Source organism: Salvelinus alpinus, chromosome 29, assembly GCF_045679555.1.
Source record: "Salvelinus alpinus chromosome 29, SLU_Salpinus.1, whole genome shotgun sequence".
Taxonomy (NCBI): Eukaryota; Metazoa; Chordata; class Actinopteri; order Salmoniformes; family Salmonidae; genus Salvelinus; species Salvelinus alpinus.
Window position 1 is genome coordinate 42833485 of NC_092114.1, and position 27319 is coordinate 42860803.

At 45.4% G+C, this 27319-nt stretch overlaps 1 protein-coding gene across 1 annotated transcript in view; it reads left to right on the plus strand.

The window, feature by feature from the left end:
- The first annotated feature begins 974 nt into the window (after positions 1-974).
- The window catches only part of LOC139558790 (exostosin-1b-like), a 112316-nt gene continuing 85971 nt past the window's right edge, over positions 975-27319 (plus strand). Inside the window, exon 1 of the mRNA XM_071374221.1 lies at positions 975-2815. Coding sequence (XP_071230322.1) covers positions 1872-2815 — 944 coding nt within the window. The 5' untranslated portion in view covers positions 975-1871. The remainder of the gene's footprint in view (positions 2816-27319) is intronic.

Consider the following 27319-nt stretch of genomic DNA (forward strand, 5'->3'; position numbering starts at 1 on the left):
TAAAGGTTGCTGGTGTTGGGGGCCTAAAGGAGGCTTTGTCTCAACGGCACACTAATACCCTATTTACACATACTGAGCCGAGCCGAACCAAGCTGAGATGTATTGAGCTGGGCTGGGTACAGATCCACACAGCCATAATTTATGGAACCAAGCTGGAAAAGATCACGAGAAGAGGAAATATCTGAGCCAGCACTGTATGGTTCAGGTCGGACTCGGCACTATAGTATGAAAAGGGTAATACTGAGGCTGGCTAACACCCAGGATTCTGGCACAGCTCCCAGCCGGTCCCTCTCATTGGTCATGTTTAATTACCACCCCCTTCCCCCCTAAACTAATTGGCCATAAAAAACGAGGATGGCCCCTTCACCCACCCTGAGTGTTGTTCCACAAAATGGCAGCTGTGTAGATTATGAGGCATGGCGTGACTCCTCAAGAGCGATTTGGAGCTATTAATCTTTGTCATTAGTCAGTGCACTTTGGTTTGTGTGAGACTATCTTTTTCGGCTCTGCACATTTATAGTTTGAAAGAAATTATTTTATATGTTTGTGAAAATCTTTAGATGTATTACGTCTGATCAACCTATAGGCCTACACTTTCACTCCTGAACCATCAATTTGTGCTGTGTAAACGTTACCGTAGGGCGCACACCTTTGGTTAACGTGATTTTGTTTGCGCACTAAAGCAACACTGGTTCTTGGCCACAGCGTCAATCTCTACTAAAGGAAATAACATCAAACGAGTTATTTCAAGACAGTGGTGACAGTTTATAATCATTACTTGCAATATAATTTGTAGAAAATATATATATATACTTTTTGCGCAAAGTATTCGATAGTTTTCGATATTTCACTCGTGCTTTAAATTCTTCGGCGAGAGCGCTCCAGTTGTGAATGGGTGCATTCGAAGTACCGCCTTTTCCGGCCCCAAGTATAGACCAATGAGAAAAGCGTATACACACTGATGGGACGTCAAGTCTGCTGCCATCGTGTCGGGATTGGAACATTACAGAGTAAGAATCGGAACAATTGAGCGTTTGGAAATTGGACACTAGGATCAAGGAATCCCATATCGGTAACAATTGCAATGTATTTGCGAAGGCACATTGTAATTGTAAGTACTGTTTGAGATCGTTGCGTTCGTTTCTTCGTTTATATCAGGCCCTATTCTCCGATGAGATTATTTTTTTGCGTGTATGAGGTCTGTCTGGAGATTAAAACATAAGAGAAATGCAGAGATTTGTGAGGCTACATTTGCACTGATGAACCGCTCTTGTTCTACTACGCTTTACTCGTTCGTTTATGGAACCATGGAGTGAAATATCGCCTTAGAAAGCGCGAGGAACAAGACGAATTCTACTCCGAGACCTCTGGATCTAAACCCGCCACGCCGACTGCTTTAAATCCCAGCCGGCGTGTTAACGACTTTACATCTCAAACGTGGGATACCTTTTCTGTGTTGGCCAAGGCAGGGAACCTCATGAACCCCTGCCGCTACTCTCGCAGGGTAAAGGGCTAATAAAAAGCCTCGGGCACCTCTAACCGGGCGCAGTTTAGCATTTGAATACAGCTTGGCTGTATGAGGGAGGGAGCGAGAGGGGCAGAGAGCGTAGGATATCTGATTGTTTTTTACTTGGTCGAGGGAGTGAAATGGTAAAACTAACTGGAAGGGAGGGAAAACGCATTTAAAATCGCCCACATGCTCTGGATCAATCGCTGGATTGGGGCACGGAATACGAAGAAGTGGGAAGACACGAGTTTGAAATATTTTCGGGCTGGAAGATGGCAGAGGGGTGTAGTTGGAGGTGGTGAGAGCCTAACTTCTGGCCACTTCGAATTTATTTGTAAACACCTTGCCCCTATTCGTAGGACACATGCAGGCCAAAAAACGATATTTAATCGTGCTCTCCGCCGGTACATGTCTAAGTCTACTGTTCTACTTTGGAGGTGTACAACTTCCATCTTCGGGCAGAAACCGGCATGACCGTAGCCACAATGGATATCGCCCCGGCCAGCCGTGGCCACACTTCTCGGAACCTTTACAACAATTCCTACTCTGGGATCAACCGGACACCGAGGAATACAACATTCACATATCGCCAAGGCAGAAGAGGGAAGTTAATACAAGTGTGTACAAAGGCAAAAGATGTCGCATGGATTCGTGCTTTGATTTCTCAGCATGCAAAAAGAACGATTTCAAAGTGTATGTCTACCCCCAGCAGAAAGGGGAGAAAATCTCAGAAAGTTACCAGAATATTTTGTCGATTGTTGAGGGATCCAGGTTCTACACCACTGACCCGGGTCAAGCTTGTCTATTCATCCTGAGCTTGGACACCCTGGACCGGGACTCGCTGTCTCCGCAGTACGTGCACAATCTCAAAACCAAGGTCCAGAACCTTCATCTCTGGAACAACGGCAGAAACCACCTCATATTTAACTTGTACTCTGGGACATGGCCGGACTACACGGAAGACCTGGGTTTCGACATAGGCCAGGCCATGTTGGCCAAGGCCAGCATCAGTACCGAGATCTTCAGGCCCAACTTTGACGTGTCCATCCCGCTGTTCTCCAAGGAGCACCCTAGGACCGGAGGGGACAGGGGGTACCTAAAGTACAACTCCATCCCACCTTTCAGGAAATACATGCTTGTGTTTAAGGGGAAGCGATACCTTACAGGGATAGGGTCAGACACGAGGAATGCCTTATATCACGTCCATAACCAGGAGGATGTGGTGCTCCTCACCACCTGCAAACACGGAAAGGATTGGCAGAAACACAAGGACGCACGCTGTGAAAAGGACAACGCGGAATATGACAAGTAAGTTATGATGTGTTGACAGATTAAAACGCACTTATAAGTGTGGTTTCGGTCATATTACCACTGTGTAAATGAAAAGTGACCACCTTTTGGTCTTCATAAGAGTTTACAATAGGTGTCCTTTACCATTCCAAAACTGGGCATCCTTGCGTGCATCCTTGAGGGTCTCCATTGTGTGCGGCACGGTGTGTGTTTTGTGAGCAGATTGTGAACTCATTTTATTGGCATTCAAAGCAATTGACTGTATTTCTCAGGGACTGAAATGGTTTATGATTCTCTTCCTGGCCTACCCCCTAACCTCGCTCCCTTTCAAGCGTGAACAAAAACGTCTCCAGCCAGCCTGTCAATGACCTTTTCCCGGGTTTGCCTAAATCACCCCGGACACCGCCCCCCTTACACAGGAATTGAACCCATTTCACTGATATTGTAGCCAAACGAGGATATGTACTGAAACGTTTTATTTGCAGTATACTTTAACGGAATAAAGCAATGTGGACTGTGGGTGTGTGTGACATTGCATCACACTGCTATAAAGTCCCATTTATAATGAATAAGCACAACATTTATTAGGCCTAGACTTATTAGCCAAATCAGTTGGAATAATGTTGTGTATTGCTGTTAATGTAATAAGGCCTGGCCTGGCCTACATCCCAAATCATTTTCATCATAATGGCCATATTAGTTTGATAGTAGGCTAGGGTTGTGCTTTGTGTATTATCGCTGATGGTGGAGACCACAACTCATGTTGGGTCGTAATGATGCCAGTTTTAAGTCAAATCACCCAAAGGACAGGCATCCCATTGTAACCATGATAGGAAACTTTGTCATGGAAGTTTATTGCCACGTTTATTTCTCAGAGATTGACACAGGTTTGTTTTAGGCTGCGTTGCCTACTTCTGATTTGAATAGGCCTCTAAATCCTCAGTAAACTCAGGCATGTGATAACTCACCCCCCCCCCCCCCCCTCATACTTTAGGCCGATGATGTTACTGTTTAAAAGTTCAGGGAAGTGAGAGATTGGATGAAACAGTACGCCATTGAAGACTAAATATTACCAGTCACTTGTGAGGGGCCATAACTAGCCCTATGTCCCAAATGGCACCCTATTCCCTATATAGTGCACTGCTTTGTGTTGACCTGGGCCTAAAGTAATGCAGGGAATAGGGTGTCAGTTGGGATGCACTCTATATCTATAGGCCTAGTTTGGTCAAAGGGAAATCTAACTAAAACTGAACTTTTCATGATCCGAAACTCGGTGAAATGAGAACACACTGCCCTATAACGCATCGCCAATTGCAAATATGTTTTTAACAACATCCCCACAAGTGCTTGTCCATTTTGTCATCTTTCTCCCCTTCATCTGCCCTTGCAATCTGCTCTTCTTCTCCCAGAGTGATGCTTTTGGCTCGTGTCACCTGTAGAAATGTCATCCATTATCTAAATTCTGGGTAATTGTCTCTCGACTGCTCAGGTTAGCACTGACGTGTCTTGGACTGGTGAGTACTCTATGCGCTGCGTTCACAGCCAGAGAGTGTCTCGCAATCAGTGGTGTATAATTTTTTTTAGATATTCTCTCCTCTGTCCATAGAGCTGTAAAACGATGGAACTGTCAACATTGTGCCTCATCTCAACCTTTTTCCACTCTTGACCTCTGACCTTTCAGCCTCTAAGAGGAATGTGGCAGGAGCAGCAGATATTGGAAGGCTTTTAAACACACGTTCACACACAGGCAGTGCCTGGTAGCCCTGGGCACTGTTGAAGGATTTTTAAGCCTTGACAATTGAGACATGGGTTGTCAGTGTGCCATTCAGAAGGTGAATGGGTAAGATAAAATATTTAAGTGCCTTTTGAATGGGGTATGGTAGTAGCATTGGCGTCTCCTCATGGATGCCAAATATTTGACAAGTAAAAATTATAAAATTTTGTCTTTCGTCTGTTTTTTCAGAATTTTCGGTCAATTCGCAGGTGGCTGAAACTCATCGGAGAAATCATCCGAGTGAGGTGAAACAGAACCTCTCTGTCTCAGTATGTGTAGCCCATGTATCTGATGCTGTCTGGAATTAAAGAGTATGACGTGTTGCCGATGTAGCATTTGATTGATTGATGCCAGCAAGCATCTGGCCTACCTTGATATAAAAAATAATAATAAATAATTTGAGCTGAGGTCAACGGTTGGTTGTCCTGGTGCAGCATAACGCCCCCAAAGGGAGGCCAGTTTTAGATTTGGCTTCACACCAATCAAAACACATCCTAAGCAAAACATCGTCAGACAAATGTCTGTTTTCTGGTATCTTTTTGTTGATGTCCTGCAGTAGCTGGCTTGCTAAATTGGCCCTTTCCCAAGCCACGGATGGAGATTATAGACTTGTGGCTTTGACTTAATTCTCTGTACAGGCCAATGATTATGACTGATTCTGATCTTACCATAAATGCATATATTGTGCCACTGGCCTGAGATGATTGAAGTTCAATAAGTAGCCTAGATGTAGGCTATTAACTAGCTAGCCAACTTAGCTGGTTCATTGTTGCCCATGTGAGGAAGTTAGGCTAGCAAACAGTTTAGCTAGGTAGCCAATGAAAACAACGTGTACTGTATGGCAAAGCCATAGACCGTTTTGCCATCATGAAAGAGAGGAGGATGGCATTGGTGTTCAACTAGTCTACAAGTAGGGTGGGTCAATAAAAAATAAAAATAAATGTTTACTTGCACAAGCACACACAGTCGGACACAAATGGACAGCCACATGACTACATTTTTTTCGGTGTGTTAAACTAAGCAAATTGCCTTATTGATTTGGTGTTTTAAGTTGAAATATTGCCGGAATTGCGGAGACGGTACACCTGTTGTCTTTGTGGTGACTGTGGTTCTAAATCAGTAGTTTGGTAAACGGTCAAACATGGACTTGCTTGACCGTTCTGCAGGTCACATAACTGTTTGTTACGTGCAGTATTTGCTTGTGGACTTCACCGGACACATGTTGCTGTCTGGTGAAACAAATGTATGTGTAGTTGAATTTATTCTGCCACTGTGATTGTCTTTTTGTTGTTGTTGTCACGTCATTATGGTGTCTCACAGTGGTGTCTGAACGAATGGGTTGATATATGGCTTTTCTATTGGCTTGGCTTCCCCAGGGATTTTTTTATATTTTTTTACCCACTCACCGCTAGAGTAGTATGTGCCAGCCACACCAGTTTGTGTCAAGAACTGCAACACTCAACCGTTTCCTGTGCATATCAAGAATGTTCCACCACCCAAATGACATCCAGCCAACTTGACACAACTGTGGGAAGCATTGGAGCCAACATGGGCCAGCATCCCTGTGGAACGCTTTCGACGCCTTGTAGAGTCCATGCCCCTGACGAATTGAGGCTGTTCTGAGGGCAAAAGGAGGGGGTGCAACTCTGTATTAGGAAGGTGTTCCTATTGTTGGGTGTACTCGGTGTGTGTGCTGTTAGTTACATTACAGCCTATATCAGAGTACTCTATCATAAGCTATGAAATCTGTCCCAACTTTCCAACATGCCTCCTCTCTGAGTTCTGTGGCGTATTACTTGTTTCCTCCTCACAACTTTCCCAGCAGACGGCTAGATCATGATCCCCCATTTAATAGTTAACCAGTTTTGTCGGCCGGTATTGACTTTGTACTTTAGCCACTTCACTAGCAGGCCGCCACATCTCGAGGTCGCTCCAGGGACTCCTCCAATCAGTTGAATGGGGTGTTTTTTATGAGAGCCCGAGTGTTTTTTGAGTGTGCACTGCATGTGTAAGAGTTAACCAATGTATGTGTGTGGTTATGTGTCTGTGTTCTTTCCTGTATGAAGCCCCCAAGGCTGCAATATCAGGCCGAGGGATGGATCGGAGGGATGGTGCATTTTCATTTTCGCAACTGCGTCATCAGCAGGAATGTTCCCACTTGAGTAAATCCTCTTGAAGGGGGGGGGGGGGGGCCTGGCCACGCTGCGTTGTGCTCTCTCTCGTTCGTTCCGTGCTATCAGAATGAAATGGAAACACTGATGTGATTTGGGGCGACGATGGCTTGCTGCCATATTTCCATTTCCTCCTTTTACGACGCAGAGCGTGGCATTTTGTTGAAACGGTGCCAGAGATTAATTAGCAAACCTGGCCAAGCAAAGATAGCATCCCCGTCTTGTCATGTTTTAAAATAGCATTATGTATACCATTTTCACATGTCAACGGCAGTTATTCTCTGGACAGATCTTGGCATGATACTAGAGTGGACGTGGCACTGGAGGTTAACACAGAACATGTCATTTGCTGCATGCCACGGCCTGATACTCGGGGGTGTCATGCTCCCCGGGTCGCGGTTGTTTGTCTTCTCTTGTCAGATTTAATACATCATGAATATTTCATCGTCCTCCTCTCTCTTAAATAAAGCACTGGGCCATGATCACACCACAATATGCTAATGACCAGCAGGAAATTAGCGGGGAATGCTAGTTTGCCTTAATTAGCGCTGTTGGATTATTTCCGTGGAAGATGTAGTCTAGCCTACACCGGCGTGGACATGTTTGATCTCATCTGTCAATCTATTCATCCAATTTCTCCTCGACGTGTTTATGTGCCTTTTAAATAAAATACAAAAAATATCCGTGAAGTGTTGTAGTTATTCACACGTCATGCAGAGTGCTTGTCTTGTCGGATACTAGTGAGCCAGTTTGAGACAAGCAGACATAGTGTAGAATTAGTTCCCTCACAATCAGAATCTCAGTCGTCGAGGCTTTGTACTCTATGATCGTCGGCCCCAACTCTGTGTGGGGTTTGCTCCTGATCACGCTGATATGTCGGTCTGCTTTGCATCTGTGTTTGCGTGTCTGCACATCTCTGTTATTGTGTGTGCGGGGCGAGGATGGGTTGTGAACTCTGTCTGTGCCTGGCTGAGTGACGAAGGCGAGGCTCTTCTTGGTGGCCCACTGTCACCACGGGGATTACCATGACGACGTGGCTCTTGACCCGTGGCAGCTGAGAGACCAGGCGGGACGAAACTGAGCAAGACCGACCGAGCTGGGCTTTACTGGCTCAGTCCCAGTCCAGCCGCCTCCGCTTGGCTAGTGGTGGGGAGGGATTGATCAATCGGGAGTGTTTCACTTCGAATGAAAATCGATCTGGGCATTAGGGGAGTGCCGGGGCTTCCCCCCGTGGATCATTTCCTTCATTTAGGAGCCTACTGTTTCTCCAAAACCGGAGGCAAATCACGCAGCAGTAATTGAAAGTACAAAATAACAAGGTGGGAAATGAAATGAATTCCCGGACTGTCAGGGAATGCTTGAGGCATGAATTAATAAGTGGGAGGGGTACAGTGGTAAAAGCATCTCCTCCCTTCCCCCCCCTCCTCCGTCCCTCCGCTAAAGTGATGAGTTAGGCAGGTATTATTTTTTTAATTTTACCTTTATTTAACTAGGCAAGTCAGTTAAGAACAAATTCTTATTTTCAATGACTGCCTAGGAACAGTTGATCAGGGGCAGAACGACAGATGTTTACCATGTCAGCTCGAGGTAAGTTAGCAGGCTAACCGCTTAGTTTAAAGGACACTAAGAAATCAAGCTAAACAGCTGATTTGGCTCTTTGTGAAGTAAATTGAGTGAGACCGGTAAGCTGGCTGGTTCCATGTTAAAAAAAATCATGATTGAGACACGTTGTGATTGGTTGTCCATAGATTTTTTTAAATAATTTTTTTAGCTCAGAGGCAGTCGGAAGACCTGGCATTTACATTATGGAAGCTAAATGATTTTTGAGTTCTGACACCTGTCTCGTTTAGTGCATGAAAGCTTGTTCATCTCGTCTTTCTCTACTATGTGGCACGGATATGCCGTGGCAGGGATAGAACCGTTCAGAGCATCTCATATTCTCTACCTCGCTGGCGATTTGCATATTTACTTTTAATTCTCCTCATTCTCCCGAGGTAATATTTTCCTCAATTCTTTCAGCACCACTGTTGTTCTTGGTTTCGTGTAGCGCTTCACGGCCTACATTCTGAGCGACAGCCCACTTGGGTTTGTATTTCTCTGGGTATCCTGTAATTGACTGTAATTACTTGGAATTAGATTTAGCCTTCTTTAAGAATCCCTCTACAACCGATGAATCCCTGGCTGAGAAGCATGTGGGTCACTGGAAATTATATTCCGTAAAGCACTTCCTGTAGTCTAATGTTGTTCTATTGTCTTCTGGGGATCTCCTACTGTTAGGCTGCTCAAACTAGCCCAGTTGGCATGCGCTTTACGGTCAGTTTGAATAGGCTGTGGTTGCATGCTTGTTATCCTACGTGGACTCAATTGGTGCTGTGTGTGTGAGTGAGGTGGGCTATGGGTGAGGGGGATGGTCATCTCAGGGATTCGTCGCTCTACCTGAATGACTCTCTGTGACCCACATGGCGTTTTGAAACCCATGACCGACCCATCTCGTCAGCGTAGGGCAATAACCATGACCTACTTCTGTCCTGGACACTGGCCAGGAACTGGGGCCTAGGGTAACTAGCTTCCTGTTCCCTGACTGTCCTCCCTCGGGGCGTTACAGCCACCAGGGGGTAGTTTTACAGCAGGAAAGGCACATTTGATGGCCCCAGGAGAAATGTAACACCACCTCATGGCAGTACTTCAATAGAACGGCAGATAGTTTACGTCACCGTCTGTCCTCAATACACTGACCCCTTTCACCACCACGGGAGTGAAAACAAACGCTTCTCTCCACTGTATTGATATTCAAATAGTAATTTGTGAAAGGGGGTGCCTTTAAAAAAATATATATATACGTTCCTGAAGAATGTTGATGTGTTTGGTAGAAAGTAGGAGCCTGGCCATCAGACAGTGTTTTTCTTAAGTGGTGGCAGAGGGTCGTAATGGCTTGTGCTCCTAGCTTGTACTTTATGGGTTAGTTTGACTTCCCCTTTGTGGGTGTGAAGGCTCTGCTGCCCTAGGCGCTTAGAGGGGCCCTTTTGTGTGAAAGTTTGCTCTGATTCTTTAGCCGCCGCCTTTGCCTTGTTGACGACACATCCCCCCCATATGGCTGCTCTGCCCCCCCCATCCCAAACCTCCTCTCCTCAATGCTCTGAGCGCCGAAAGTCCAGTCCCACGTCCCTCCCCCTTAGATCTCTCCTCTTAGCCAATCATTACTTGAGGCTGCTCTCTCATGACTTTTTTTTCTTCTTTTTTTTCTCTCCTGCTTTTGAACCCTGGATGCCGGCAACAATGGCTGCTCAGACACTCCAGCGACCCCCCCCCCCCCCCCCCCCCACCTCACCAGCCAACCCAACACTGAGGGGGTAGAGAGCTGGGGTGGAGTTGGGGTGGTGGATGTAGTGGGTGGCACCTGGTCTTATGGAGGAGACTGTATGCCAAGCATGGATGGGGAGAATATAGAATTATTTTGGGCACTTTTTTTATCAGGGCACTTTTTTTTTTACTTTGCAGTTTGTTTCTCTGTTTATTCATGAGTTTCTACATGGCCTCCTTTTCAGATAAGGGGAATACGATTGTTTGTAAAGTGCAGCTGGTGGTACTGTTGGACGAAAGGAACTAGCGCCCGCTCTCCCCACCCCCTGGAAATGAAATGAGAACGGATTCAAAACGGGTGTTTTTAAATAATTTTAAGCTCTGCAAACTTAATCCGCTATACATATGGAATCTGGCCTGGCCGTTTACCAATTAGTGCAAACGCAGACGTAAGCTATAGGCCTTCATGGGAAGGTAATGAAGCCATTTCTTCCATTATGATTCGTTGTGAAAGTAATTTGAGGTTAAATTTCTGTTGAGTGAGTCAGCGGTGGCTCACAGCCTGAGAGAGGACCGTTTCCCACAATTTTAAACTCTGTGTTTTTGTTTTGTGACTAGGGATTTTGTGGTTTCTCATCTGTCATGATTTAAAAAAAAATTAACCTTTTATTTAACTAGGCAAGTCAGTTAAGGACAAATTCTTATTTACAATGACGGCCTAGGAACAGTGGGTTAAATGCCTTGTTCAGGGGCAGAACGACAGAATTTGACCTTGTCTGGTAAAATGATGCCGACGGTAATGGTCGCTTGTACAGTATTTTGAAACTGCATCCTGGTTTGCGGTGTTGAGGCAACCCCATCTTCGGGATCTAAGCGACTTGAAGAGGCCTGTGTTGGGAATCCGGCGCCTGCGCGTCTTACTTCGGTTAGCTGCTCGGCAGGCGTTATTCCGAGGTTCGAATGTTTATTTCCACAGAAAGTTGACACGACAGCACTATGTCTCCAGAGCTTCTGCTTTCTTGTTTGTCTTGACGCTTGCCCGCTAGACTCAACGTTCTCTCAAGGTGAGAGCGGGAGGGAGGTCGGGGAAGCGACGTTGTAGAGCCATAGGCACAGTGACACCGGAATTTGACGAGCTGTCTTTTAATTCGGTTTCAAGGCTCTGAAGAAGCTGCTCGTTTTATCTGGGGGATTAGTGACCCTTTTTAATGTCGCAGCGCACCTTTATGCCATTACTGGTAGCAAAACTGTGACTAACCTCCCGCCTTTCACACAGCGTTTATTCCCTGAGTCAATGTCTCGCTTCTTTCATACCGTTTGGAATCAAATCCCAAAGTTGTTCATGCATGTTTGCCACCCCTCCACTTGCTTTCTATGTTCATGGGTGTGTTTGTGTTTCAAATACTATCACGGGTAGGAGCGTGTTTGTTTGTCTGTCTCAATGAGTTTTCACTGACGTCTTTATGACGTCTGTAGGCGTGCTTGTATCATGTTGGTCTGGCTCTTGACCTATGGTTGTGTTTAACCTATATTTATCAAGGTGTATGTAATACAAACTCACAAAGTAAAATGCAACCATTGTACTAATTTTAAGCAATAGTAGTGTGGTCACCTAGATTCTAATTCTAATAAGCATCGTTTTCATTGGGATAGCGCTGCTCTGAGACAAGCGTGGAGGACTCGTCTAGATAAATAAATGTCCGATTTTTGTTGTCACTGAATCTCCGTTTGAATATTTGGTAAAAATTAGGCTGGGAAAATGTTAGCTAAATTTGATGTGAGTGCTAAACGACAGCCTCTATTCTAGTTTGCTCATATTAGCTGATCAGAACATTTTGCTAGCATGTTACACAAGTGGATTTTGCGCTTCACTCGCGAAGTAGACTGTCCTACTTCAGACCCAAAGCCTGTGATTTTGTCTGATAATCAATCAATGTGATTTTGTTTCACGGAATCTGTCTGTATATTTGGTTAATTGATCTCTGGCTGGATTAGTGATAGCTAATGTATTTGTTTGCTCATCTATCATTGATCAGAACAATTTAGCATGCAATAATGTAGCCTAAATCAAGTGTTTAATTTATCTATTGACTCAGATAGTAGACTTCTAGAGCCTAGGCTATTTTCCTGTTGTCCCAATCCCACTGAAACCCAAAATCCTGAACTTCTAACTTTTATTCCGTAATCCATAAATTGCATCATCAAAGCACGTCTCGCCAATGCATGTCAAAATACCTCTAACATTTCCCCTGCTTCTCTTCGCTGTCTCGTATTGCTGCCCATATGAGAGCTTCGGTAGAGAATGTGTTATCAACAAACGATATGAGAGTAGATATGGATATTATTATTTTTTTTAACAGAGTTGGTCCCCGTTAAGATGCCTTGATATTTTAACAATTTACTCTCCATTTTCCTGTTTATTCATGAGCTGGTCTGCTATCTGTGTAATCAACTCGATTTTGTCAAATTGGGGATTCTGTCATTTGTTGGAGGTTGTCTAGCAAGCTTAGCAACTTTGGTCATTTGACTTTTGTTTGACTGCCGTTACAAAGTTTGTACGATTCGACAATGCTGTAGCCTTCACCGGGTGCGCTCTGTGTCGAGAGAGCCTAGGCCTACCGCTGAAATTTGCTGAATTAATTGAGGAACATGATAACGCTGGGAATTTATGAACGGCCTGTTTCGTAGTTCACAACAATGTCATTGGTAATCAAAGTTACTCATTACTAAATATCAGTTTTCACTTGCTGTGAAATCGTTACGTAGTGGAGCAGCCAAGCCGGTGTTATGCCGGCATTCTCCCCCCTGCCAGAACCCCCCCCCCCCCCCTTCGCGTGAACGCGCACACACTCAATTGTTCATTGCTGCGACTTGCTTGCTAGTTTTCTTGCCTGCTGAAATTCTCCTGCTCCTTCTCCTGCTCCTTCTATCTTTGGACTGCAAGGCCTGGCACACTTCTGAATAAATTTGGTAGCTCATGTTGACCAGTAGTGTGTGCCACAGAAAGTATTTGACTCTAGCCACAAAATTAAGGAAATTAGAAGGGGAGGATTTAGGCAGGCACAAGAAAATGGCTTTGCTGAACCCCCCCCCCCTTCTAATTTCCTTAATTTTGTGGCTAGAGTCAAATACTTTCTGTGGCACACACTACTGGTCAACATGAGCTATCAAAATGGTTCAGAAGTGTGCCAGGCCTTGCAGTCCCGAGATAGAAGGGAGGGGGGGATCTGGCAGGGGGGAGGCTTTCGGCAAAACACCGGCAACGTGCCGCAGCGACAATCTTATTTTGGAAGAACCTCAGCCTATGGACCATATCTTGGTTTTAAATGCTTTAAATGAGTACTTCTGATTTTTTTCCCAGTATTTCCAGGGACTCTCAGGATGAATATGAATTAGTCCCAGTATTGAAACTTGGTTGAGTTTTCGGGAAAATATGAATCCCTACTGTGTGTTGATGGGTGTGAGGTGTAGTCAAAGTATGTGCTGTTGGTGTTTTGTTTCGTTTGGACAGTTGGGTCTGTCTGTTGTGTTTGTACTACAGTTAGAGGAGGGGGTATGCTGTGTTGGCAGCCAGCATGTGTACAGTGTGTATCCTCTAAGTTGTGCCAAATCAGTAGTCCGTTCCAGATTTGTCTTCGTCCTGTGGAAGTCCTCTGGCGCTTTGCTTCCCCGGTGTATCTTGTTTGGAAGAACGCTGGGGCTGCTTTAACTGTGACTACTCCTGTGGAACCCTGGAAGCTACACAAATGAATAATTTATCAGCAGGACATTTATTCCTGTATTTTTACTCTATCTGTTTTTGTAGTATTACAGTGCTACTGCTCATCCTTTTTGCAGGTAGCCTCGGGTTTTTTATATTTATTCAGCGCCATGACTGCTGTGGGGGTCTTGTATTATCGCAGACTTAAGAAATGTAATTAGAATTTCATCTTGGATAAGAAACTGATCTTAGCACTGTTTTGGGGGGAGTACATTTGCTGAGTTCAACGGTCTAAAAAGCAAGGAATACATTACTCGGGCTGAGCTCATATCTTTTCTTTCTAGTCGACTGGTTGATTGTTTGCCCGACATGCTGTTGGTCGGCAAGACACTTGTTTTGATTCGCGCCTATCTGAGTGGACTAATGCATTGTGGACGTCATAGGGATGACACAGTTCATCACTGGAAGACATGTGCTACTGAAATTGTATATGGTTATAGTATGTAAGAAATCTTATTATCATCATCATAATAAGTCATGTCATTATCATTAGTAGGCTTTGTAAAGCAGCCTTGTATAACCATCATCAAGCTGCAGGCCTAAAAGGGTATCCTGTTTATTATCTAATGCCGTAATTTACTTAGGCCTATATTTCGATACTTTTATATAGGCTACTGTATCAATCATTCATGATTTGCATTTTTGTTAAATGAAATAAAGCGTCCCAGGAATAATTTGTGTAAACAATAAAAAAAATAACCGTCCCATTTAGGAAATTGCATTCACGAATAAATGCGACTGTTTTTAGTCTTTGCTGTGATAAAGGCTTTACAAAAAAACTCAACTTTACAACAGACTCTCTGGTACGCTTATAATTGATTTAGTGTTTACATTGTTCCAAAAGGTCCGAAAAAGTATATTGTAATCTAACAGCATCTGTTTGGCACACTTAATATGCACACAGTGCCCCCCTATCCTATGTAAGAGTTGGTGAGTTCGCATTGCCCTTTCTGGGAGCAGGGGTGTGTTTTTGGAACGTTGCTATGTAGAACAAACATGGTTCTGTTGGCTCTTTTTCTTGCCATTTCTATCAGTAACATTTGGTTACTAAACGTGGCCTTGTGAACTCTCCTTGCTCTATAAGGAGGCTGGTTAAGGTCTCTTGAGGAAGCTTATGCTGGTCACATATTCTGCGATAGGGTCAGTGATAAAGGTCCCTTGTACATTCAGCACCAGCAGCGCTACGCCTTCCCATCTAATCCCAGAAGAGGATTAGGATCAGCACTGCCTCTTGTTAACTAATCGCTTCAATGTTGCCCAGCTCTCCTGTCCTCTCTGGATTAAGGGAGCACTTTCTCGCTCTCTTACTGGTTTGCCAGATGGCCCTACTGGCCGGGGCAACGTCGTCTAACCTACATATTGTTGGATTGTGTTCATTCATAGACGCGATAGTCGTGAATGTAGGCCTAGCCGACATGCAAGTGTTGATCTTGTAGCTGTCTTCATTTTGAGTTTTGTTAAAGAGCTGTATAGCTCTTAGTATGTAGCCGAACAGTCGGGGGGTGCGTATTATGGTTCAGAAGTTGTAGAATATAGTTATGATGTGCCGTCTGGGTGTGTAGTGGTGGTGAATAGCGTGTGTTCTGCCCTGGGGCAGATTGTCACCGTCACCCTGCTGGTTAATGATTGACAGGACTCTACGTTCCCTGTTCCACTGTCACTCCAGCGCCTTGTCGAGGCCGACTACCCACATCTCCGACACCCTGTTATGAAGTGACTAGTCCTCACTGAAAATGAATAGGTATGTCTATTGCTGGATCGCAGTGTTCTAGCGTCCTACCACTTTTGAAATAAGGAGATGGAATTCGGGTTGGGGATATTGTGTGCTCAGCCTCCCCATCGGTAGGCTGTGTTCTCTCTCTCTTCACATAATGATTCACGCAGGCACACAGCAGGACAGGAAGCCCTTTGTCTTAATCAGAGTGGCACTCTCTCATTACTCTATGGTAATTCATGCTATTACTTACCGCGTTGACACTGCAGGTCTTTGATTGTGAAATTCGTTATCATCCAGCCTTGGGGCCACAGGCTCCCTCAGTGCTGGTTGGTGCTGTGAATGTGAATAAGCCTTAGTCACAGTCTGGGATTGGGCTAGAGATCGAATCAAATTCAGGTCAATGTACACTCTACTGTGAAAGACCTCTTGGACTGTGTGTGTGTGTGTTTTCTCAATATAATATTTTTCGTGCCCAAGCTGTGGTAGTGCCTGGACTTGCGGAAGTCGAATCGCTCACGAAGGGGGAAGTCTCTTCCCTATATGTCACATTCCATTGAGTTCACACAGATAGCTTCCCTCCCTGGCTCGAACTCTAGTCTCTACCAGTCTCCCTGTCTGGCTTTTCTGTTTCCAGCAGAGGAACTTAATCATGCGCCTCAATGTAAGACAGCCAGTGTACACACGGCGACATGCAGAACTTCATTATGGGAAACACAAGCGTCGCGGTCAGGTTCGCCACCCTCTCCTCTAATGACGTTGTCAGCGCAGCACCTGTTCCAATGATGATCCTCTTTTTTTTTTTTTTATATATATATTTTTTCCGTCCCCACTTTCAAACCCAGAGCTAGGTTGACACAGCAGCGGCTGGGCAAGCCGAGTGCAATTATGTGGTTAAAGAAGACTGGCGGTGCTAGAGAGGCCTGGATTAGACTGCAGAGGCCTGAAGGAGAGCATTTTGTGGCAGTAATTTAGCACATGGGTGCCTCCACTGCAGGGGTTATTGTAGCCGTCGCGGTCTGCTGAGTCCATGCAGACGCTGCCTGTGTTTTCAGTCTGACTGGCCACTAAACTCGCAACAATAGACAGCCAAATAGACCAAATCCTACCACACCTCTGCACCTGATCTTAACACAGACATACCCCAAACAATTACCGTACATGTGCTTGACCCTAACCCAAACAGACATTGGGATAGCCTGACCCGAACACAAACAGACCACACGTGATTCGGACCCAAGTCAAAACGCACCACAGCCCTGACTGTGCATGTGTTGGGCTCGTATACTTCGACAGACCACATGAGGACTTGACCAGAACATAGACAGAACACGTGTCTTGACAGACCACACGGACTGTCTGAGCTGCAGTCAACTTTTACCACAACAGAGAATAGACAGACCACTGCCCTCGGTTGCTGTGGTGAGGGTGGTGGCCCCTGCTGTATTTAGCGTTGCGCGACATCGTCCATCTTGGGATTTTTAAGCGTTAACCAAAAACTGCCAAACTTGTTAGCTCTGCTATCTCTTAGCACTTACTGCTATCTCTTAGCACTTACTGCTATCTCTTAGCGCTTACTGCTATCTCTTAGCGCTTACTGCTATCTCTTAGCGCTTACTGCTATCTCTTAGCGCTTACTGCTATCTCTTAGCGCTTACTGCTATCTCTTAGCGCTTACTGCTGTCTGTTAGCGCTTACTGCTGTCATGATTGTACTGACTCCCCACATCCTGTGACGAGCAAAATGGACAGATGCCTGCTTGTGCCAGGAAAATGAGTCATTGTTTCAGGGAAATAACAAGTATTTCAAAGGATGTCCTTATACTGAGGGACAATTTAAAGGGTGTGGAGGTAGATTGTGCCAAAGAGCAAGAGTTGAACAGAAGCTAAATGATAGACATGAAACGGCCGTTCACAGCCTGACCCTTTTCAAAAGTCAGAGCAACTCTGTTAGCCACAACGTGTCACTGACATTGTCCTCTGCTTGTCTGGAATTGTTTCTCCTTGTTGCAGTCCACTCTCAAAGTGCTGTTTCCAAAGAGCTGTCTCCTCTATCCCTTCCCTTCTGTGTCGTGTTGAGAAAAGCTTTTGGCTGGCTGTTGCCAAGGAAAGAATGACTCCAGGCAAAGGGGGGAAAAAATGACATCTTATTTTTTTACCTTCCCATAGTAACGGTCTGCCATTCCAACCCTTCCCTTCCTGTCACTCTCTGTGCTGGAAAATTTGACTTTTTCAAGGATCAAAGCCCACTGAAAGAATAACACCATGCCCAAACCGGACGCGCAAATTGATTTTGTCCCCCCACAGCAAACGCGATCACGACACGCAGTTTGAAATATCAAAACAAACTCTGAACCAATTATATTAATTTGAGGACAGGTCGAAAAGCGTTAAACATTTATGTCAATTTAGCTAGCTTGCTGTTGCTAGCTAATTTGTCTTGGGATATAAACGTTGAGTTATTTTACCTGAAATGCACAAGGTCCTCTACTCCGACAATTAATCCACATATAAAATGGTAAACCGAATCCTTTTTAGTCATCTCTCCTTCCAGGCTTTTTCTTCTTTGGACTTTATATGGCGATTGAGGAGACGGGAGAGGCAGGACTCGCACCGCGTTCAGCGTCACAAATAGAACTGACTTCTATTTTAGTGCTTGACAACGCAGACGCGAGCAGTGCGGGTGCAATGACTGAATAACATGTGCGTGTCCATTTATTTTGCGACTTGGGCGGTGTAGTCAGCATGTATGCATCAGCCTGCCGTATTCTGGAACAAAGAGCAGGAAGCTCCATAGGTATCGGGAGGGCGGGAATCTCAGAAGACAATCAAGCGAGGAGCAGCAGTTATTTGGAAAAAAAAAAAAAAAAAAAAATCTCCCCCATAGCAACCAATTTGGGCAATTGTTAGTCAGGGGAAAGGGGATAAACAGACCATTGATCTCTCACTAACTCACTCGCACTCTTTTCCTCGTTTTCTCTGTTTCTCCATCCCTCCTTCCCCGCTCCTCGCTATCAGCGGAGATCCAGATTCATTCTCTTCCCCCTCAGTTTGAAGCTATGATCAGATGGCTTGTACGGCACGGTGGGGTATTCCCCGGTGCCTGCCTTTGCCGCTGGATCTGCCTGTGGTTTACAACCGTCAAACTGACACTTCTTTAAGGGGAGAGGAGATCAAACGCATGCCTCGAAGCCTGATGCGAGCATGAGAAGCAATGGGGAAGTCTAACTGTGCGTTGACACACTTTGTCAGCTAGGTTTTATAAGAACAGAGACCACGCTGTTCTAGTATGGGGTGTTATATTCTTCTACTTGGTGTTTTGTGTGAAGATCGAAAAGGTTGATTCACAGAAATCGGCCTTCCCGATCTTTTTTTTGGGGGCTGATAATATACGTTAAATGCCAGACACGTCACTACGATTCTGAACGTTCCACTAAGATCCTATCAACCATGCTGTATTTCTTGAAGTCAATCTTCAGCGGGGAGATTTTGTATTGGATTCAAACCTGGTGACCTCAATAAAATTCTCGGTCAAAACCATCCATCTGTCAGAACTTCTGTCTTTTAGGTTAGGAGCTACAGCAAGAGAAGGAAGTGGTAGCTATTTGATTTAGGTAGCTGAGAAGGAAAACGAGCGGGGAAGGGGGAAGAGCGGTTCATTGTTAGTGCTCTGAAGGACTGACTACCTACAGCCATGCCTCCAGAGCAGCATGGAGCCACCAAATATCTGCATGTGTCCTGGCTCCTGCCATAGATGGCCTCTTCTAAGGCTGGGAGACCGGAAGCCGTGAGAGTGCACTCCCACAAAGCGGCAGGTAGCCTAGTGGTTAGAGAGTCGGACTAGTAACCGAAAGGTTGCAAGATCGAATCCCCGAGCTGACATGGTAAAAAATCTGTCGTTCTGCCCCTGAACAAGGCCGTTAACCCACTGTTCCTAGGACCAGTGGGGGGGGGCAGTCATTGAAAATAAGAATTTGTTCTTAACTGACTTGCCTAGTAAAATAAAAAATAAAAAAATCACAACCTCCCTCTCACCCGTAGAATCCCCACATGAAACGACAGCGGTACGTTGCTCTCACCCTGGCAACGCTGCGTCTCCGTTTCTGTGGATTGGAAATGGGGCAAGAGGGCACGGCTGCCTTGTGGCGCACAGACTTAGAGCCGCACAAAGTGTGTGTGTGTGTACATAGTCAAAATGTATGTGTGTATATTCTCATCCTGGCACTGTCGCAGGCTTCCCAACACCCAGCGAGGGATTGATTCTGGGGAAAAAAGCTTTGATCTCTCTCTCTCTCTCTCTCTCTCTGTTCCTGCTTTGAGGGCTCAGTCTCTCCACCCTACATAAACCCCATGCCCATAGAGATTGTCAGATGTTATTTAAAGCCATCTCTTCTCTGTGCCCTAGCCTTGTTTGTCCCTGTGTGATGCTATAGATGGTGTCGGTGTCTGCCTATACCGTAGTGACCTAGGGCTGACTGTTAGCTCTGGTAGGCTGACATGTTCTCTGATGTGATCACTGATAACCCGGTCACCTGTGGATGCATATATAAAAGGGTTTTCTCAGTCTTCCACCTTGCCCAGTTCTCTCTCTCTCGCTCTCTCTCTCTCTGGCGGTGAATAGTTCTGCCTTTTTGATTCACAGCAACACTAAATTCCTCTGAAAAGCACCAACCATCCACTGCCTCTCAACAAAGGTTGAGAGAAGTTCTATTGTCTTTCTATCCTTGCACTGCCCTTGGAGTGTTTTGTCCACATGTGTTAAGGGAGAAAGTGCTGAAATGTTCTACAGTTGCAGCACCCACTTGCAGAATGTTGTCTGTAATAGCGCCATGTATTTTTTGCAATCTGCTTGTCAGTGTAGCCCACTACTACTCAAGTCAAATGTTATCAAATTGTATTTGTCACATGCGCCGAATACAACAGGTGTAGACCGTGACAATATTACTTACAAGCCCTTAACACGCAAGCAGTTCAATAAATAGTTAAGAAAATATCTTCGAAATAAACGAAAGTAGAAAATGAAATACTCTCCGCCTTGCTGCCGCGTCACTGTGCCATGTGTCACAATGACCTCGGTCTCTGACACTCTTGACTGTCCTGTGTCACTATGAGCCTTTGTGACTACCTTTTCTGACTGAGTGTTCATAACTCTGCCTTGTGTCCCTATGACTCTGTATTGGGTTACTATGCACCAACAATAGCGCTCTGCTGTCATTTGATATTATATCGGTCACTGAAAATGAGCCCCTTTCTCTCCTCATACGTAATTGCGTGAAGCAGTTCACATGCACTTAATTCCATGTCTCCCAGCTCTGAACCGGCCACGTTCGGGAACACTTATGCGGTGACTCTGTTTTCATGACATAAGCAGACTAGCGAGCTAGCTCTGTAATTTTCTCTTTTTTGAGACTTCCCATTTTTTGCTTCCATGGACAGAAAATCCAGGGCGATGAGGGAATACCTCGTTTTTGTAATTTGATAGGGTCTGTTTTGATGTGAGGGGATTGGGTGCAGCTGAACTGTTGCTGCTATTCGGGCAACATGCTCTTCAGTCCCGGGGAACATGTCTGCTCACACATGATCTCTCGAAGTCTAACCGTCTGCGTATAGTCGTACTCCCTGGCTTCCTCTCTCTCTCTCTCTCTCTATATGTTTTCAGGCTTGGGGGCTGTGTATAAAAGGCCTTTCAGACTGATTACGTTAGTTAAGCTCACAATTTTTCTGGTTATGCTGCTCAGCTCAGTGTTCATGCTGATTTAGTCATTTTGATTTTACGGCTTAATGTTTTATTTTTAAACGGTTCCATGTATTCCTTCATTTTGAACTCTGTAACCTGCCTTGGATGAGGTAACTTTTATGTACCGCCTCGAGTCGAGCACATGAAAATGCCCTATAGACAGAAACGCGCAGGCAGTCAAACGATAGAAATACAGCTGTGTCGACCGCTGGGGGCTTTTTTCATCCCCTTAGCGTGTCAGGGTTTCCGTTTGGAAAATGTGCACCGGACATTTGACCGGCAGTATTTTAATTAACCGAACATTTGAGAAATTTACTGGACCCATATATGCATTGGGTGTGTAACCTGATTATGGCGTCCACCCACCGTGCTCAGAAGGACAGAAATCCCATTTAGATTATGGTAGTTCATTTGAACAGAACATGCAAATCGAGGCTGCAATGACTTGCAACCTTTCGTATCCGATGCGCACTTTGACTATTTTAGAACAACTGTCCACATTGACTTTTCCTCAGCCAACAAGACAAGTAACGAACAGCAAAATCACTAGCCTGTGTCAATCTACTATCCCCCATAGTTGACCTATTTTATTGGTCAGCTTGTCGAGAAAGAAATGGCTTGTTCCAAACACTCTGGGACAGTTGTGGGGCAATAGATGGTTTGGAGATGACCTAGTTCAATACAGAAAGAAGCATGCCTGTTTTTCGAAAATATATTCCCAAATCACTGTATTCTCCCCCAAATTTTTTTTTTTTTTAGCTGAACTGACATGCGTGATTGTTGATGAAACTCCGATGTTCAGATACAGGGAATTTCATTCGAAGCCTATATTTTATCACTCAGGATGTAACTTTCCAGCGCTACAATTTTTGCCATGTGATGTCATTAAAACAAAATCAGACCACCCCATAGTAGAATAGTTGACCTATTTATCTAGTCGGCTTGTTGTGTGTTATATGCAAGATAAATTGCCAGAGCCATAGGAGGGAAACATTGTATTCTGATAAGATGTGTTGTGCATTGACTGCTTAATGCATTTGCGGGAAAACCTGTTTGAAAGCAGTTGTAGCAATGTTTTTTGAATACATTTTAAATAAAAGGAGGATCCCAGTTTTTTGTATTGCTACAATGTTTATTTCTCTCTTCCTTCAATTGTGGGTGGCATTGTTTTGACAAATGCAGATTTACAACCACAGTATCAAGCATGGTTTAGGCCCAGCTGCTCAACAGAGCTCTTAAAGAATGAATCCAAGATGGCGTAGCAGTGTAGACGTGTTTCTTTAGTCCTCTCGTGTACGTTCGTATTTTTTCGTATTTCTTGTATATATTTTAACATTTTTTTTCTATCTCTTTTCGATTTTTAATTCGATTATACCTTCCGGTAACCTACCTCACCCAATGTGATACGGAATCGCTATTATTTTTTAACTTTGGAACACTTTCAAGAACCCCCAGTAGCTAACCAGCTAATCAGCTACACGCTAATTTAGCCATTTTTTGCCGCTGCTAGCAGCTTTTACCTTCTGCACAGACACCAGCCCTGTTATTAGCCTGGATATTACTCACCAATTTACCAGCATCGGACTGTCTCTTGACAACAACGCCGGATTCCTGCCGTAATCCCTGAGCCACTACTTCTGATCCTCACAGCTAGCTTGCAGCTAGCGCAGCTAGCGCCACTGCCACGAAGCTAGCACCAGTTAGCAAACACAATTCTACAATTCACAACCTCTCTTTCGCCATCGCCATCCGGCTTGGATTCTCTGTCGACACGACCACGTCTGGTCTGCAGACGAATACCCCATCCGCTGTGCCCTCAACCGGCCTCCGTCTGAGCAGACCCCCTCCGTCTGAGCAGACCACCCCCCGGGCTACTAACTTTAAACGCCGCGTGCTAGCTTAGTGGAGGCCTCCCTGCTCCATCTACGGCTGCCCCCTGGACACTATGATCACTTGGCTACATAGCTGATGCCTGCTTGACTGTCCGTTAATTCACGGTACTCCATTCTGTTTATTTGTGTTTTATCTGTCGGCTCTGTGCTTTAACTCAGGATCTGTGTGTAGTTAATCCGACCCTCTCTGCCTAGTCGTCGCCATTTTTACCTGTTGTTGCTGTGTTAGTGGACTAGCTGCTGTTATCTTACCTGTTGTTTTAGCTAGCTCTCCCAATCAAGACCTGCAATCACTTTATGCCTTATTGTATGTCTCTCTCAAATATCAATATGCCTTGCATACTGTTGTTCAGGCTAGTTATCATTATCATTGTTTTGGTTTGCAATGGACCCCGTAGTTCCACTCTCCGTACCTCTGATACCTCCTTTGTCCCACCCCCCACACATGCGGTGACCTCACCCATTGAGACCAGCATGTCCAGAGATACAACCTCTCTTATCATCACCCAGTGCCTGGGCTTGCCTCCGCTGTACCCGTGCCCCACCATACCCCTGTCTGCACATTATGCCCAGAATCTATTCTACCACGCCCATAAATCTGCTCCTTTTATTCTTTGTCCCCAACGCTCTAGGCGACCAGTTTTGATAGCCTTTAGCCGCACCCTCATCCTACTACTCCTCTGTTCCTCGGGTGATGTGGAGGTAAACCCAGGCCCTGCATGTCCCCAGTCACCCTCATTTGTTGACTTCTGTGATCGAAAAAGCCTTGGCCTCATGCATGTCAACATCAGAAGCCTCCTCCCTAAGTTTGCCTTACTCACCGCCAACCCTGATGTCCTTGCCGTGTCCGAATCCTGGCTTAGGAAGGCCACCAAAAATTCTGGGATTTCCATACCCAACTATAACACTTTCCGTCAAGATAGAACTGCCAAAGGGGGAGGAGTTGCAATCTACTGCAGAGATAGCCTGCAAAGTTCTGTCATACTTTCCAGGTCTATGCCCAAACAGTTCGAACTTCTAATTTTAAAAATTAATCTCTCCAGAAATAAGTCTCTCACTGTTGCCGCCTGCTACCGACCCCCCTCAGCTCCCAGCTGTGCCCTGGACACCATCTGTGAATTGATCGCTCCCCATCTAGCTTCAGAGTTTGTTCTGTTAGGTGAGCTAAACTGGGATATGCTTAACACCCCGGCAGTCCTACAATCCAAGCTTGATGCCCTCAATCTCACACAAATCATCAAGGAACCCACCAGGTACAACCCTAAATCCGTAAACATGGGCACCCTAATAGACATTATCCTGACCAACCTGCCCTCCAAATACACCTCTGCTGTCTTCAATCAAGATCTCAGCGATCACTGCCTCATTGCCTGTATCCGCCACGGGTCCGCGGTCAAACGACCACCCCTCATCACTGTCAAACGCTCCCTAAAACACTTCTGCGAGCAGGCCTTTCTAATCGACCTGGCCCGGGTACCCTGGAAGGATATTGACCTCATCCCGTCAGTTGAGGATGCCTGGTCATTCTTTAAAAGTTACTTCCTCACCATATTAGACAAGCATGCTCCGTTCAAAAAATGCAGAACCAAGAACAGATATAGCCCTTGGTTCACTCCAGACCTGACTGCCCTCGACCAGCACAAAAACATCCTGTGGCGAACTGCAATAGCATCGAAGAGCCCCCGCGATATGCAACTGTTCAGGGAAGTCAGGAACCAATACACGCAGTCAGTCAGGAAAGCAAAGGCCAGCTTTTTCAAGCAGAAATTTGCATCCTGTAGCTCTAACTCCAAAAAGTTCTGGGATACTGTAAAGTCCATGGAAAACAAGAGCACCTCCTCCCAGCTGCCCACTGCACTGAGGCTAGGTAACACGGTCACCACTGATAAGTCCGTGATAATCGAAAACTTCAACAAACATTTCTCAATGGCTGGCCATGCCTTCCTCCTGGCGACTCCAACCTTGGCCAACAGCCCCGCCCCCCCCGCTGCTACTCGCCCAAGCCTCCCCAGCTTCTCCTTTACCCATATCCAGATAGCAGATGTTCTGAAAGAGCTGGAAAACCTGGACCCATACAAATCAGCTGGGCTTGACAATCTGGACCCCCTATTTCTGAAACTGTCCGCCGCCATTGTCGCACCCCCTATTACCAGCCTGTTCAACCTCTCCTTCGTATCATCTGAGATCCCCAAGGATTGGAAAGCTGCCGCGGTCATCCCCCTCTTCAAAGGGGGAGACACCCTGGACCCAAACTGTTACAGACCTATATCCATCCTGCCCTGCCTCCATCCTGCCCTGCCTATCTAAGGTCTTCGAAAGCCAAGTCAACAAACAGATCACTGACCATCTCGAATCCCACCGTACCTTCTCCGCTGTGCAATCCGGTTTCCGAGCCGGTCACGGGTGCACCTCAGCCACGCTCAAGGTACTAAACGATATCATAACCGCCATCGATAAAAGACATTACTGTGCAGCCGTCTTCATCGACCTGGCCAAGGCTTTCGACTCTGTCAATCACCATATTCTTATCGGCAGACTCAGTAGCCTCGGTTTTTCTAATGACTGCCTTGCCTGGTTCACCAACTACTTTGCAGACAGAGTTCAGTGTGTCAAATCGGAGGGCATGTTGTCCGGTCCTCTGGCAGTCTCTATGGGGGTACCACAGGGTTCAATTCTCGGGCCGACTCTTTTCTCTGTATACATCAATGATGTTGCTCTTGCTGCGGGCGATTCCCTGATCCACCTCTACGCAGACGACACCATTCTATATACTTCCGGCCCTTACTTGGACACTGTGCTATCTAACCTCCAAACGAGCTTCAATGCCATACAACACTCCTTCCGTGGCCTCCAACTGCTCTTAAACGTTAGTAAAACCAAATGCATGCTTTTCAACCGGTCGCTGCCTGCACCCGCACGCCCGACTAGCATCACCACCCTGGACGGTTCCGACCTAGAATATGTGGACATCTATAAGTACCTAGGTGTCTGGCTAGACTGCAAACTCTCCTTCCAGACTCATATCAAACATCTCCAATCCAAAATCAAATCAAGAATCGGCTTTCTATTCCGCAACAAAGCCTCCTTCACTCACGCCGCCAAACTTACCCTAGTAAAACTGACTATCCTACCGATCCTCGACTTCGGCGATGTCATCTACAAAATAGCTTCCAATACTCTACTCAGCAAACTGGATGCAGTTTATCACAGTGCCATTCGTTTTGTTACTAAAGCACCTTATACGACCCACCACTGCGACCTGTATGCCCTAGTCGGCTGGCCCTCGCTACATGTTCGTCGTCAGACCCACTGGCTCCAGGTCATCTACAAGGCTATGCTAGGTAAAGTGCCGCCTTATCTCAGTTCACTGGTCACGATGGCTACACCCACCCGCAGCACGCGCTCCAGCAGGTGTATCTCACTGATCATCCCTAAAGCCAAAACCTCATTTGGACGCCTTTCCTTCCAGTTCTCTGCTGCCTGCGACTGGAACGAATTGCAAAAATCTCTGAAGTTGGAGACTTTTATCTCCCTCAACAACTTTAAAAATCTGCTATCCGAGCAGCTAACCGATCGCTGCAGCTGTACATAGTCCATCTGTAAACTACCCACCCAATTTACCTACCTCACCCCCCATACTGCTTTTATTTATTTACTTTTCTGCTCTTTTGCACACCAGTATCTCTTCTTGCACATGATCATCTGATGATTTATCACTCCAGTGTTAATCTGCTAAATTGTAATTATTCGATTTATTGCCTACCTCATGCCTTTTGCACACATTGTATATAGATTCTCTTTTTTTTCTACCATGTTATTGACTTGTTTATTGTTTACTCCATGTGTAACTCTGTGTTGTCTGTTCACACTGCTATGCTTTATCTTGGCCAGGTCGCAGTTGCAAATGAGAACTTGTTCTCAACTAGCCTACCTGGTTAAATAAAGGTGAAATAAAAAAATAAAAAAAGGGGCAATGTCGTCTTAAAAGGGCCATGACATACTTTGATAGAAACATTTAAAACAAATAATAACAATCTGGATGTTGTGTCCAATGAAGTAAATGCAGACGGACAAACCACACGCAAATCTTATAGCCACAATGCTTCATCAGTTGGACTGCAGGTGATAATTCTTATTGGTAATAGCCCATCTGATAATAGACTATGCCTAGGCTG